The following is a 13,916-nucleotide window of genomic DNA, read 5'->3' as shown; positions in this document are numbered from 1 at the left end:
TAAACTTAATTCCTATGGGAAGCTCAAAAGGCGGCCTGTCTTACGTCACAGGTGTGACATGGTCCTGTGAGTCCTCTCTGCTCCACACCCTTCATCAGTCAACATTTGACAGTGTCAAACTTCCTGACAACTGGTATTTGACAATTAATTACACTTGTGTTTATTGAGACTGAGCAGTGTTCAACAGCTCTATCTTTTGTGAATTTCCTGTTTCCAACCACTGTTTTCCGCACACCAAAACTTTTTGTTGATGTATGCACTCAACTACTTTCTTCCAGTCTAGTTTATCTTTTGATCTCACTTATGGTGTATTTGGTTGGTCAAAAAATTGTTTTAGTACAAATTTAGCAATGTTTTGCACTTATGGTTTTGACTCTGTCTTTAAAAAAAAAATCACTACTATTAAGCTTTACATGTAAAATGTATCTGTATTATTTCATGCCTAATCAGCTGAAAATTGAGGTTCTAGTATGTTTTCCCTATAGAAAACAGTCGTGCCAACTATCTTTGATGAATTATCAAAGTTCAGTTTGTTTCCACGTGAGTGGATCTGCTCCTGGGCCACTTTGTCCCATCTGATTCATCTGTCTATAGCTGCACCATCAACAAACTCTAAGTCTTCACAGCTGATAGGCAAGACCTGTGCTTTAGTCATCAAAATTGTCTTGGCTACTCCAGGCCCTACATTAGACTCTACCTTATCATGACCAATTCTATTATAATTTGTGGTTGAAATTATTCTGAATTTGTAGGTTAATTTGAAGGGTACTGACACTGGGTTCTCTTATTAGTCTTTCAATGTGTCACCCAATTCTCCCCAGAAGTCTTACACATCTTTTATTTCCAAGTGTGATAAACCATGCTTGCTACACTGAGGTTTCGGGTGCTGGACCATGGCCATTACATCGGGCCTGTGCAGTTAAGAATGTATTGGTGCATTTCCATGGATTCACCTGGGTTTGAAAGGACGTTCACTCTTCCAATAAATCTGTGGCCTTGCACAACTCTCAGCAAACCTATCTGACAATTTTGCCACCTTTAAACAACCTATTAAGACTTTTGACTTACTTGTCTGTGCAACAATATTGGTATGTTTTCTCAACATAGCAGCTGCAGTCTCAGAGAGGGTCACGATTACTTCCAGGGCAAGCTGGCGCTGCATGTTATTGAGGCCAGTGTCTCCACACAACTACAAAGAAGATATATTTGTACACATTTAGTAGTTGATTCATTGAAAACAAGAAACAGAACATTCACTGCAGTATTTAATTTACCTTTAGACTCAGCTGTAAAGTGGCTTCCAAATGAGGACGTAAATACTTTGGAACTGTGTCTGCAATCTCAACAAGGGATTTTAGGACTGAATCATCATTCTGGTAGCAGGAGTCGTTTACAGCCTGGAAAAGATGAAGTAGATTAAAAAAAAAAAAAAAAGGTCTGTGTTCAACAGTCACTTTATGATGCCTCATTAGCCAGAATATTAAGAGGCAAGGACAACAGAGAAACACTAGCGTACTGTTTTTCACTAAATAACTTTGCAATCAACATTATGCAGATGTTCTACCTACAACTACATACATATTTTCCTCTAGTCTAATGCTAACTAGAAACGTATAATATTAACATTTAAACCTAAGTCAAAATTAAAACCAGTCAATCTCCAATAACCACAACAATAAAACTTAAGACCGGCAAGGAAGTGTTTTCATAACCAGAAGGAATCTCTTTTTCTCTGTCCTTCCAATGTTCACACAGATAGGAAATACTAGATCCTATGATATATTTAAAGTGTCCAGTATTACTGAATTTCTCTTTAATGACAAATTCAGTCACTGCGGAATTTTAATGTAGCATTCTGTATCTACGTTTGCCTATATCACAGTCATAACTCCTAGAAGTTCTGGTTAACATTTTAACTTAACTCTAAATTCAGACAAGGAAAATATGAAATTAAATAGTAAGTCAAGATGTGTTGGTAATATAAAACAATAGAATGTTTCATCAGCTAATGTTTTGTCATTGACTAAACCATCTTTTCAGCTTAATATCATGGGAAAAGAAGTTTCTACTAAGTCCTGGCAGTAACTCCATCACATATGAATATTCTAGTCTCAGTTCCCCTTACCCTCTCTAACCCGGCCCTCAGCAGGGCACTCTCTCTCTCAGGAGGTGTTTTTTCGGTTGTCACAAGATTGAGGACATGGAAAGGCTGGGGTACTAGATGTCCCACACCTGTGACACAAACGCTTATGAGGAATTAATTTGACCTTCTTATCCTGCATCTTTACATGATTATGTCAAACATATATATAAAAAACTCATTTATAGTGGTCTCAACCTAGACCCTAACTCACAAATTCCTTTTTGCCTGGTTTTAATGTACCATGATATATTTCTTCCCTCTAATGCAGATACTGTACAAATAAAGAAGGGACACATATTTTGTTTCATCCAGAACTGTACCTTTTCTAGAAATCACCAGTTCAAAACACCAACAGTAACAGAAATCATGGTGTTCAAATTGCCAACGATATCTCTGTATCAGTCCACATTTTTAGCTACTGCATTCATATAGACCGTGTAGAAATCACCTAGTCTCGTAGGTCTTTGTTGGGTCAGGCCCTAGCATTTATATGTGGAAAAGCATGTCATTTTACTAGACATTACTTTCTTTTTCCTTCATATCCACTTACAACCATACGTTGATATTTTAAAAACTTATGTGCGTACATAAGCTGTTACCATGCATTTCATTTTAAGAGAGAATATGGAAAATTACAAAATACTTGTTATAAAAGGAGGTTTGAAGTCTGACAAGGTTGAGACCAATTACTCTAACTTCCCCAAGTTTATTTTACTCTCTCATTGGGGCAGATGTCCTTAAAATAATAACTTATCCTTGGATTCCAATAATGTTTAACTAGAAAATTACTCTGTGACACAAACTGTCACAAGCCCTGTATTTAACAGTAAAGACTGTGGTCCAATCTGGGTTTCAGATATGCATGACTCCACCACGCACCACTCAACACGGTGACCTCGGGCAAGTTTCTTATCCCCTCCTTAGCTTCTCCTGTAAAACGGGCATTTCATAGGTTATTTAGTTATTCGAACAGAAATAACCTACTGTGATTATATACTCAATAATAAGCATACGTTGCTTATTATCATTTGCCTTAAAGAAAAAATTTGAAACGAAGAGACCCAAGGTATGTCAAAGGCAAAAAATATTAAGAGTGCATGTTTTGTTCACTGCTGTATCCTTAGCTGGCACACAGCAGGCAATAAATATTTAATGAATAAATGAATGCAATACAGAACTCTGATGAGAATTTAAGCAACAGAAAACTAGTTAAGGATATAATTATCACCTAAACTATTTTCTTACCTGTAAGAAACCGGGTAACAAGTCTGCAAAATGCTTGAACAGAGCAACATTATGCTCATTGGCAAGTATAAACGCAGCAGTAGCTCTAGCAGATAATGTTCGGATCTACAATGAAGACAGGACAAATGCCAAACATGAGACATTTCTGATAGATGTGCAAATTCAAGTTTTCTTCCACAAGATGAAATTTTCTTTATCAGCATAACTAGTATTTATTTCAAGTATAAGAACCAAGACAATCTCCAAACACATAGATTTCTTTCACAAGTCAGATGCTGTATTAAATTATGTGTTAACATTAATGGAATGGAAATTACTCACCGATGGATGTTCCTGATCTTGCATGCACTGAACTAACATCCGTTTGATGACATCTAAATAGTGCTGCTGCTGATTCCCAAAAATTCCTGGGAAGTTCCTGAAACAATGATAGAAAACATCCTTTAAAAACTATGTTATATCTTAGGAAGGTGTCAGCTAGAACATCTAATTCTATGTTTACTTACATGACTCAAAAAGTTTACATTAATCCCTAAGGGTGGACATCACCTTCCCGACCTCCAAGCAATTCTACTCTGGGCTCAGGTGAACGGAAACAAACGCAGCAGAGGAGATCAGACTGGGAGAAGAGGGGACTCAGGCGCACACCCGCCCAAAGTCTCTGTTTTACCCTTACTGCTGTCTCAGCAGGAAGCTGATCTGGGGTGCACGACGGGACAAGAGCGAGGCACAGGGGTTCAGGGGTAACTGTACTAACCACGCTCAGAAGCTGCTCCCAGTCTTGCTTTCCAGGCAGTCCATGTTCTGCTCTATTTTAAATTTGGTAAATAATTAAACTGAATATCTTTACTTAATTCTCCAGTTTGAACCTTTGATAGAAACAAGATACATTTGACAACTAAAGTAGAAAATGGTGTAATATCTACCCTTCTTTAGAGGGTCAAGGTAGATCTCATTAAAAAAAAAAATGTATATGATCTTGCTAAGTTATAAATTCAATTGTATATTATTTTAAATGCAGAACTGTACAGTGGGTCAAATTTTTTAAATGCAGACAATCATTTAATCCTAAACTTAGATCATCTGCTTATAAATGAGGTAATTAAAATAATACATTTTTATAAAGCTTGGTCACAGAAGACCCAGAGGACAGTGGGGGTTCACCACCATTTTCTTTTCTTTCAGATGCCAATATTAGAATGGCTTTCTAAAAGTTACAGCTGGTACTGTTAATCTCCTGAAGAAGAAACTGTCCCAGAAATTTTTTCAGAATCATAAAGGACAAAGGAAAGAAATAAAAATTGCAGAGAATCCTTATATAACAAAGATTCATAATATAAAATGAAAAGCTTTGTTCTTTCCAATTTTGCTTCCAACAAAAGTACAAAGGTTATCTAGAGGCATTCTTTAAGGCTTAAAAGTTAAACTAGAGTAAAACAATCAATTAAATTGCACTTCAGGCACTCATAACATTAAATTTTTCCAAACATATAAGACCAATGTATATACCAGAAAATATGAAGGGCAGCTTCTCGAAGTCCCATATTTTGAGAGCTGACGGAGTCAAAAAGGAACTTCAAACCTTCAGGCCATTGATTGTTGCCATCCTCATCTAAAAGTAAAGAAATCCAGGCATAAGGTGTGAAAATTAGAACTTCAAAATACTGATGGTGAATTCATTTCATAAGCCTCATTCAAAATACGTGGCTATAGAAAATATCGCTTGCTCTGTTTTTACAAAAATTTTAATGAAATCAAGTCCTTCAACCATAAAATGGCATTATAATCTAGTAAAAAACAATTGTGTAAATCTTGAGTTACAGAAGCACAGATATTAGTGGTGGTTATTTCTCAGGAGGGGGATTTGGAGAAAAGAAAGCACACTTTGACTATGTGACTAGTTGAATATTTCACACATACTATTGCTATTAAAGAGCCTAAAAAGTAGGCAAAGTTAATATATGATAACAAGTCTTGAAACCAAAATACTTATTACTTACAAACTGCAGAGTGGGAATCCCAGAGCACTGCTCACGCTTTGCAGTTTTAAGTGCTACAGGATGTTATCAATGTGTTGACATTTTTAACAAGATTTCATAACACAGATTTTTGTGATACCTTGCGATAAAAATGAACCACAAAAATCTACTGAACCAGTTAAGTCTTGTTGGTTTTACTGTCACAAAGAACTTAGGAGTTACAGAGAATATAGACAAGTTATGCAATTTTTCTTTTTAAAAAATTGCCCCCACATTTGCTGAACTTCTCTGAAAGGAGAAGTGTGATGACAAAAAATTTATGGAGACAGCACTTTTTCCATTATTAAGTGATTCTGAGTTAGGAGTGATGTAACCTATAAAAATTTCATCTGCAAACTTAAAAAAACTTGAAAACAGAACTTCCCAAGTTACTTAAAAATTCAAGTTTCTGTGGGTTTAGAACTTACTTAAAAACTTAACACACTTCCTATTAATTATTAAGAGCTGGCTGTATCAGTCAGTTGAACATATGCATTACTAGTGGCAATGGCTTAGCTGCTCAGGCACCTCTGACTCCTTTGCGACCCCATGTACTGCAGCCCTCCAGGCTGCTCTGCCCATGGCATTTCCCAAGCCAAGAATACTGGAGTGGGTTACCATTTCCTTCTCTAGCGGATCTTTCTGATCTGACCCAGGGATCAAATCTGCATCTCCTGCACTGCAGGCGGATTCTTTACCACTGAGCCACCAGGAAAGGAGATTTAAAAAGTCATGTCATAATTTACTAAGCACAACTAAAAATATTCTCTAAGTTAGCCTTATCTTAGTGAATTATTCTTTTCAACCTTTAAAAATACCACCTAAGTGAACGGAGTTTATGATGATTCTGTAAAAAAAAAAAGCAAGTTAACAGCATATCCAATTATACTACTACTGTTTTAAGTGTGACCAAAAGAAGTTCTGGCTGCTGATAAAATGCATTCTTACATCTTTTAACCTAATTTCTAAAAATATTCTGTGGTACTGAATAACAAACTATAATAGTATAATAAACACATGTGCTTAATTTATAAACACAAATATAACAGCACAAAATCACCTGGAGTTCATGATTTCTACTTCTACTGGCAGGTTTGTAAGTTAGACTACACTTTCAAAACTACAGATTAAGAGGAAGATAAAACTGACAATTGTAAAGGAAACTAGAAAATTATTTCTCTATAGAGAAATGGTTTTGAAGATCAAGAGGTAAGAATTATATCTGCATTTCACAACATCTGTAATGTTTCGCTTTAAATGCAAAATCCACAATCACTCTCATTTCCAACAGAATAAATGATACTCAAGTACTTGTGACTCTTCCTCTAAGATTCCACTAAAAAAAAAAAAATATATATATATATATATATATATATATATATGTACTCACTTTCTTCTGTAACATAATGATAAATGTATTTGCATACACACCTATTAAATTCCTGGCCAGTTCAGCAGCAATATCACAAATTTTTTTCCTCATGCTAGACTGTGTTTCCATTTGAATAATCATCAGTAGCTCACTCTTGATGGCAGTCTGAACATCAGAGGGAAGAGTTGGATAGACTTCATCAAATGCAGAGGACAAAAGACGTCTTAGGAGAACGGCAGCCATTTGTCTAGCCTATAAATAGATAACATTGTTAATGACCTGGTGTCTTACTGGAGAAAAAATTTCCAACAAACTACATTCACACTGCCATTGATATATTTCACTATTCTATTTTTACAGTTCATTTCAAAAGCATTTTGTTTAAAAAAAAAAAAAAAGGTAAAATACATAAAAAATACAAAAATCTTTCTAATCACATTAGTCTTTTGTACAGAAAATGCCACAAAAAAGCTGTTTGTTTATAACTGAGGGAAAGTCCTGAGCATATTATACCTTGAATCTTGGTAATGATGAACCTGTCTTTAATTTCTATTTTTAATATTCTCTTTGGAGAAAAGCAAATCTTAATATAAGTCAAAAACCCTATAATAAGTCTTTTCTTATGTCTCTATCTGGCTCTCATTCCAGTATATAAGGTACCTTTCCTATTTAATCTTATGCTCCCAGCCTGGCCTATCTTACTATATTATTACCCTTTCATTAGCCTCTTAGATAAAATGCTATCAAATCCATTTGTCTTTATATTTCATTCATGCAAGTAAATATAACAAGTTCCCCACACCTAAAAAGTACTAACTAATCTCAGCATGTGTATTACTAACCCACTTTCAAATTTGTAAAATGTATTTAAATTTGGCATTTCCTACATAATATTCCTTGATTATGAAAAGAAAGCTGAAACAAAGGCCATTTTAAAATTTCATCATTATAAGTCAGTAAACCACTGAAAATATTAAACTGAATTTTTCATCTTCTTTTTTTCTGGACGTGGGTACTCATGATCCCTGTAACTATTTTGATACGGTGACAACAAAAAGAAGCCATAAAAATGAAATTTGCCACTTTTTCCATTATTTGGATCTTACTTGAATCACTTCTGGCAGAGAGCAAAACTTAATTCATGCTCTACAAAGGATTCAGAGAGGTTGCTATGCAGTGCTTAGTTGCTCAGTCATTTTTAACTCTTTGCGACCCCATGGACTGTAGCCCGCCAGGCTCCTCTGTCCATGGGGATTGTCCAGGCAAGAATATTGGAGTGGGTAGCCATTCCCTTCACCAGGGGATCTTCCCAACCCAGGGATAGAACCCAGGTCTCCAGCACTGCAGGCAGATTCTTTACCATCCAAGCTACCAGGGAAGCCCCACAGAAAAGTTAAACAATGGTTAAAATTAGTGCAATTCTTCACACACATACACTGACTTATGAAGGTTCTGAGGCTAGTTCATAAATCAAAGTAGGATCTAAAGAGGGTTCAAAATAGGTTTTTAAAGACAAAATTGAATAATTTTCATATTATTCTTGGCTTGAAACATTTCACAGCTAACCTGCACCGATCTTCAAGAATGAAAACAGCCAACTATTTTAGAGATTTAAGTTACTTCTATGTTTGTTCCTCACATTTGACATTTATTTTGAATTAAAGAAAAACAGTACGTTACAAAGGTGAAGAAGTGCCTTTATCACCTGTTCTAAAAAAATGAGGCACATTTATAGTGTTTCCTAAGTGTTTCTGGAAAGCACTAAATTGCCAGCTTAAACTGACCTACTAGAAGGCAGGTGTAACACTATAAGATGATGAGTGTGACTTCATTTCCATCATGTGTTAACAGAAGCATTTTACATCTAATGTGACCACTAGCAATAAAGTAGTATCACTTTACAAAATTCTAATGCCATGTTTTTTACTTGGAGTAAGTTTTTTAGACTTGGGTATTTTGACGCCTTTTCCATGAGGGAGGCTATTCAATGAATATTCATTATATATAAGGATATTACTTTTGAGAAGATAAAGCTGGCTGCTAAACGAATAGAAGAGCAGTAACAAACTATAAATTTGAATTTAGTACAGAAGCTAGATAATTTGCTAAAAGTCATGATTTTTAAAGGATTCTAACAAAGTGTGTCCTTGTTCATACGCATCTGTAGCACAAATTCACCATCCAGAGATAGCTTAAGCATAAAAACTTCAAAGACAAAAAGTATTTTTTCATTTGGCAACACATTAAAACACTGAACTCAATTTCCTCCTTTAGAATGAACTGTTCCTAGGAAGAAAAAATCTTATAGCTATTAAAAAATCACTTAAATTTAATAATTTCTATGTAATTATTTAAGAACCATTAATTTGAAAACATTTGGGATAATACACCATCTTACATGGAAAAAAAGAAATCCTCACTCTTAAAACAAGAGTATTTACAAAAATTATCATTCCAAGTAGCTTTTCACAACGAATGAAGTTCAGGGTTCTGGTAATGTCTATGCAGTAAACAACAGTTCGCATTACCCACTCTGACCACCATCTGATACCCAACTTGTTTGTAAAAAAAAAGTCACATTTCTCAGGTATTAAAGAAGTACCTCCTCAGCAGCTGCTGTATTTCTGATGGCTTGCAAAAGGAATGTGATCTTCGACTGGCCTGGAATATTCTCATAGGTTTCCTACATGAAAAGGAAAAACATTAAAGGTTAGAATATAATGTTAGAAAACTTCATGAGTATATCAGTGAAAGGAAATGACAAGGAACAGCAGCAAAGATTCATGCATGATGAGTCCACCACTCTAGGTCTGGTGTGAAAGTTTTCTCCTGTGACAGAACATACTTTGGACAGGCCAGGAAAGGGAAGATATCAAATAAGTGACTTAATTAAGATCCTTTCCACCCTTCTTAAATAGATTTTTCTGAGGTACAGGATCTTAGGGTCCTCTGATTAATAAAACTCAAGGCCTGGGAGGGGGATTCCGGATGGGGGACACATGTACACCCATGGCTGATTCATGACAATGTATGGCAAAAACCACTACAATATTGTAAAGTAATTAGCCTCCAATTAAAATAAATAAGTTAATTAAAAGGAAACAAAACAAAACAAAAACTCTAGGCCTAAGAGAACCAAAAAATTGATCAATGGGACTTGGGCTACCATGCTGCAAAGGTAAGTGCTCACTCAATATCCTCTTCCATCATGGAAAACTGCTTATTTTGTCAACATTGTTTTGATCAGATGATGTAGAACTGGTTCAAATTACCAATTATAACCACCAGAGAAATAAGCTCAGATGACGCAAGTCAGAGAAAGGGCAAGTATTCAAATTCTTTATGCTACATTTTCTTTCAAGCAAGGATTATACTGAAACCATTTTACATACATAAACAAAAGGTCAGGAGAAAGTTGGCCTGAAAACTTAGTATCATTTCTTTAATATCACTTTAATAGATCTAGAAATCTAGGTTTTGTAACTCAGGACACTTCTTCCCTTTTCCGTTAATAACATAAATAATGAGAGCGAACTGTTAAAATAGTTCAAAACAAAACAAAACAAAACCTGACACCAATTAAAAGGTAGATTGTTAAGAGTGGATCAAAATGTAAGACCTAAGTATATGATGCCTACAGAAGTAAACTGAAGAGAGGTATAGATTCATGTGGACTTCCCTGGTGGCTCAGTGGTAAAGAATTCACCTGCTAATGTGGGAGATGCAGGTTCGATCCCTGGGTCGGGAAGATCCCCTAGAGAAGGAAATGGCAACCCTCTCCAGTATTCTTGCCTGGGAAATCCCCATGGACAGAGAAGCCTGGCGGGTTACAATTCATGGGGTTGCAAAGAGTTGGACATGACTTAGCGACTGAACAACAAATAGATTCATGTGCATGCAAATAATGTGGGAAAGAAATCATTCTTTTAATTGGAAAACACTTGGAATTGTTTTCCCCAAGAAGTCTCTTAGTAAATATTCTATTCTCATCTGTCCACTTTAAGGGTATATAACATGTAGATAACACATTAATTTCTCCGCAGTCTAAATTTAAAGAGCTGGCCTGCACTTTAACAGCTTCTGTGCCCTATAATTTACCTAGTTTCTTTCTAGTCAGAAGTGATGAAGACCAGAAAAGGAAAACTGGACTTCTCTGAATCCACATCTCCCATTTGTCTAGTGCTCTGTGGTACCCTGGGATATTGACAGATAAGGAAATAAAGGCTCAGAAGTTAAACAACTGGCTCAATATCACAGACAATAAATAGTGGAAAGAACTCTGGTCTTCTGAGACTAACCATACCCCGAATCTCCCTGACACTGAATGCTCTCTCTGGGTTTCACCTCTGGAGCCCGACTGTCCTAAAAAACCAGTGCCATTCAGTTTTCAAACTTCTCAAACATATCTGAATTTGGGGAAGAACACATTTTGAGGAAAAGACAATACAAAATCTTCTGATAACCTCAAGTTCCTCTCTAGTACATAAACATATAAGAACATAACACTGCTGAAAACTGTGACCAAAAGCATTCACGGCTGAGGAGAAAAGAGGGTCTGGATTTATCCAGAAATGATGTAATTCATGTAAAGCTATTTTCATTTAAACAAACTCTCACAGTACAATAAAAATATCTTTCTGTTCCTTGCACTAGCTTAGCCCCTGTTGCCCTGTAGATGCTATAAACATTTAACTTTTCAGTGGTCTAAATCAAGTTCTGGGGAAAAAATATTCTTCACTAAGATACCATGCTCAGAAAACTTATTAAACTCTATCCCATAACAAATTAGAAGTCAACTAGATGAGAGTTTAGTGTGACCCCTGACTCCTGAAAGAGGGTTCTCCCCATTTGATATGTTTCAGTGTGGCAATCCAGATCTAATATTACATTTATACCACAACATTGTCAGGATAGTTTGGCAGCCGTGAAGTCAAAAGAGTAACTTTTTCTTAGCCTAAGTAGACGGGAGTTCCACAAAGATAGAAATGGTATCACTTTTTGGTTGTATTCCCAGCACTGAGCAGGTTAGAGTACAGCAAATACAAGGAATTTTTCTAATAATATTCCTAGCACCAGCCCGGGCAGGTTCAATGAAATGTGAGCAGTGTCACCGTAATAAAAGTTCAATTCCATTTGATACCATCAAAAACAATCACACAATGTAAAGCAGACCTCATCTAACCCTCCCAAAGGAGAAATGCTAATATGCACTCATCTCACTCATTCCATACATATTTATGGCAAGCCTACCTTGTATATGGGCTTCCCTGGTAGGCTCAGATGGTAAATAATCTACCTGCAATGTGGGAGACCTGGGATCAATCCCTGGGTCAGGAAGATCCCCTGGAGAAGGAAATGGCAACCCACTCCAGTATTCTTGCCTGGGAAATCCCATGAACAGATGAGGCTGGTGGGCTACAATCCACAGGGTCATAAAGAGTCAGACACAACTGAGTGACTAACACTTTCACATACCTTGTACATGGAAATGTAAAGAGAGGACAATCAACTTTTATCTAATGAACACTCTGGTTCAGGTAAAATTTATAATACGTTGCCCTCCTTCAAATCTCATCAATGAAGTGTCGTACTAGAATCAATGAAGAATAGAAGTCATTGGGAACAACTGAGAATATAAAATCCATGCATATATGATTAGTGAAATACTCAAGCTTATGTTACAGAAAAATGTCTAGTCACGAATGCCATGGACATTCAACTTACTGAATTTTGGGACTTAGGGGAATTTAAATCATTTCTTCAAATACCAGAAACATTTTTTTGTAAAGCTAAAGAGTAAGATTTAATAGAAATAAAGCCTACCAAGTGCTTTGTACAATGGAAAAAGCTTTAACTTTTAAAAGTTCTGAAGCCATTCAATGATTTCAATATATAACAATAAGTTTTCAAATGTACTTGACTTCATATGTGAAGTCAAAACAAGTCACCATAGTCAACAGTTTGGTACTTATGTGTCAACTAAGTATTTTTATTTTGACTGAGTAAATTACACAAATACTTACTGAGCCCTTGCCAGTTCTTTAGTTAAGAAACAATTCTGTATTTGCTGTGGTGTGTGTGTGTGTGCTCCATCGCTTCAGTAATGTCCGACTCTTTGCGACCCCATGGGTTATAGCTTGCTAGGCTCCTCTGTCCATGGAATTTTTCAGGCTCTAATTCTGGAGTGGGTTGCCATTTCTTTCTCCAGGGGATCTTCCCCACCCAGGGATGAAACGGGTGTCTCCTGTACTGCAGGTGGATTCTTTACCTGCTGAACCACCCGGGAAGCCCGATGGCTTCCAGGTTACATTATGACAAACTGTAATATTCAATTTTATTTAGTTTGAGTAGTTATAAAAGGTTCACTTTGGAAGGCAAAAAAGAGAAGAAGGTGGTATTAAGGTATCATTTCATGCAGACATTTCTGTTTCAAATATTTTGCTTTACTAAGGAGCTCTATCTACAGATGAGTTTAGTGCTATATTATATAGTGCCAGGGAGCTTCCTCTCAAACATTTACCTTTTCTGTCAAATTAAGAAAATTGTGTATTATAGTACTTTACATGTTAACACAGTCCCAGGATAGACAATGAAAGGAAAAATATAGTATCTGTATGTTTTCACTAAGAATAAAGAGACTGAGAGCGTAACAGTACTTATTTTCAATTGTTCTTGATGAGAAAATGTGCTGAATGCTGCTAACTATCCCCAAAGTGATGGGAGAGATAAAAGATTTACAACAGGCACCAACTGGAATTCAAGCTGAACCAGACATTGGTATTTAGTTCAATAGAAGAGAGATTCCCCACTAGGCTTGACAATAGAGACTTAAGCAACTGGAGGGAAGAGGGAGAATTAAACTAGCTTACTAATTACAATGCTGTTCTGCTTTGCAACACATGGAAATTTCTATTATGGGTTGGGATTAAGAACTTATTTTGGTGATAAATTACCTCTAGAGTTAGCAGACAGCATTAAAACGTTTTTATAGGATCATCACATCCCACTGGTATCAGTGCAAAGTGATGCAACTAACAAATGCATATCACTTCTGAGGAAAAGAGAACTTTTAAGTACTATACAAGTAAACCTGGCAAAAGTCTGAAAAGATAGTATACATGTACTCCTATGTACAGCA

At 36.0% G+C, this 13,916-nt stretch overlaps 1 protein-coding gene across 1 annotated transcript in view; it reads right to left on the bottom strand.

The window, feature by feature from the left end:
* Nucleotides 1–13,916, bottom strand: part of IPO5 (importin 5) — a 39,439-nt gene that overhangs the window by 23,609 nt on the left and 1,914 nt on the right. The window contains exons 2-8 of the mRNA XM_061133434.1: nucleotides 9,381–9,461; nucleotides 6,838–7,030; nucleotides 4,898–5,000; nucleotides 3,710–3,806; nucleotides 3,389–3,493; nucleotides 1,275–1,397; nucleotides 1,069–1,189 (exon numbers count right to left, since the gene is read on the bottom strand). Coding sequence (XP_060989417.1) covers nucleotides 1,069–1,189; nucleotides 1,275–1,397; nucleotides 3,389–3,493; nucleotides 3,710–3,806; nucleotides 4,898–5,000; nucleotides 6,838–7,030; nucleotides 9,381–9,461 — 823 coding nt within the window. The remainder of the gene's footprint in view (nucleotides 1–1,068; nucleotides 1,190–1,274; nucleotides 1,398–3,388; nucleotides 3,494–3,709; nucleotides 3,807–4,897; nucleotides 5,001–6,837; nucleotides 7,031–9,380; nucleotides 9,462–13,916) is intronic.

The sequence above is a fragment of the Dama dama genome, chromosome 30, assembly GCF_033118175.1.
Source record: "Dama dama isolate Ldn47 chromosome 30, ASM3311817v1, whole genome shotgun sequence".
Lineage (NCBI taxonomy): Eukaryota > Metazoa > Chordata > Mammalia > Artiodactyla > Cervidae > Dama > Dama dama.
This window is presented reverse-complemented; position numbering and strand designations above follow the sequence as displayed.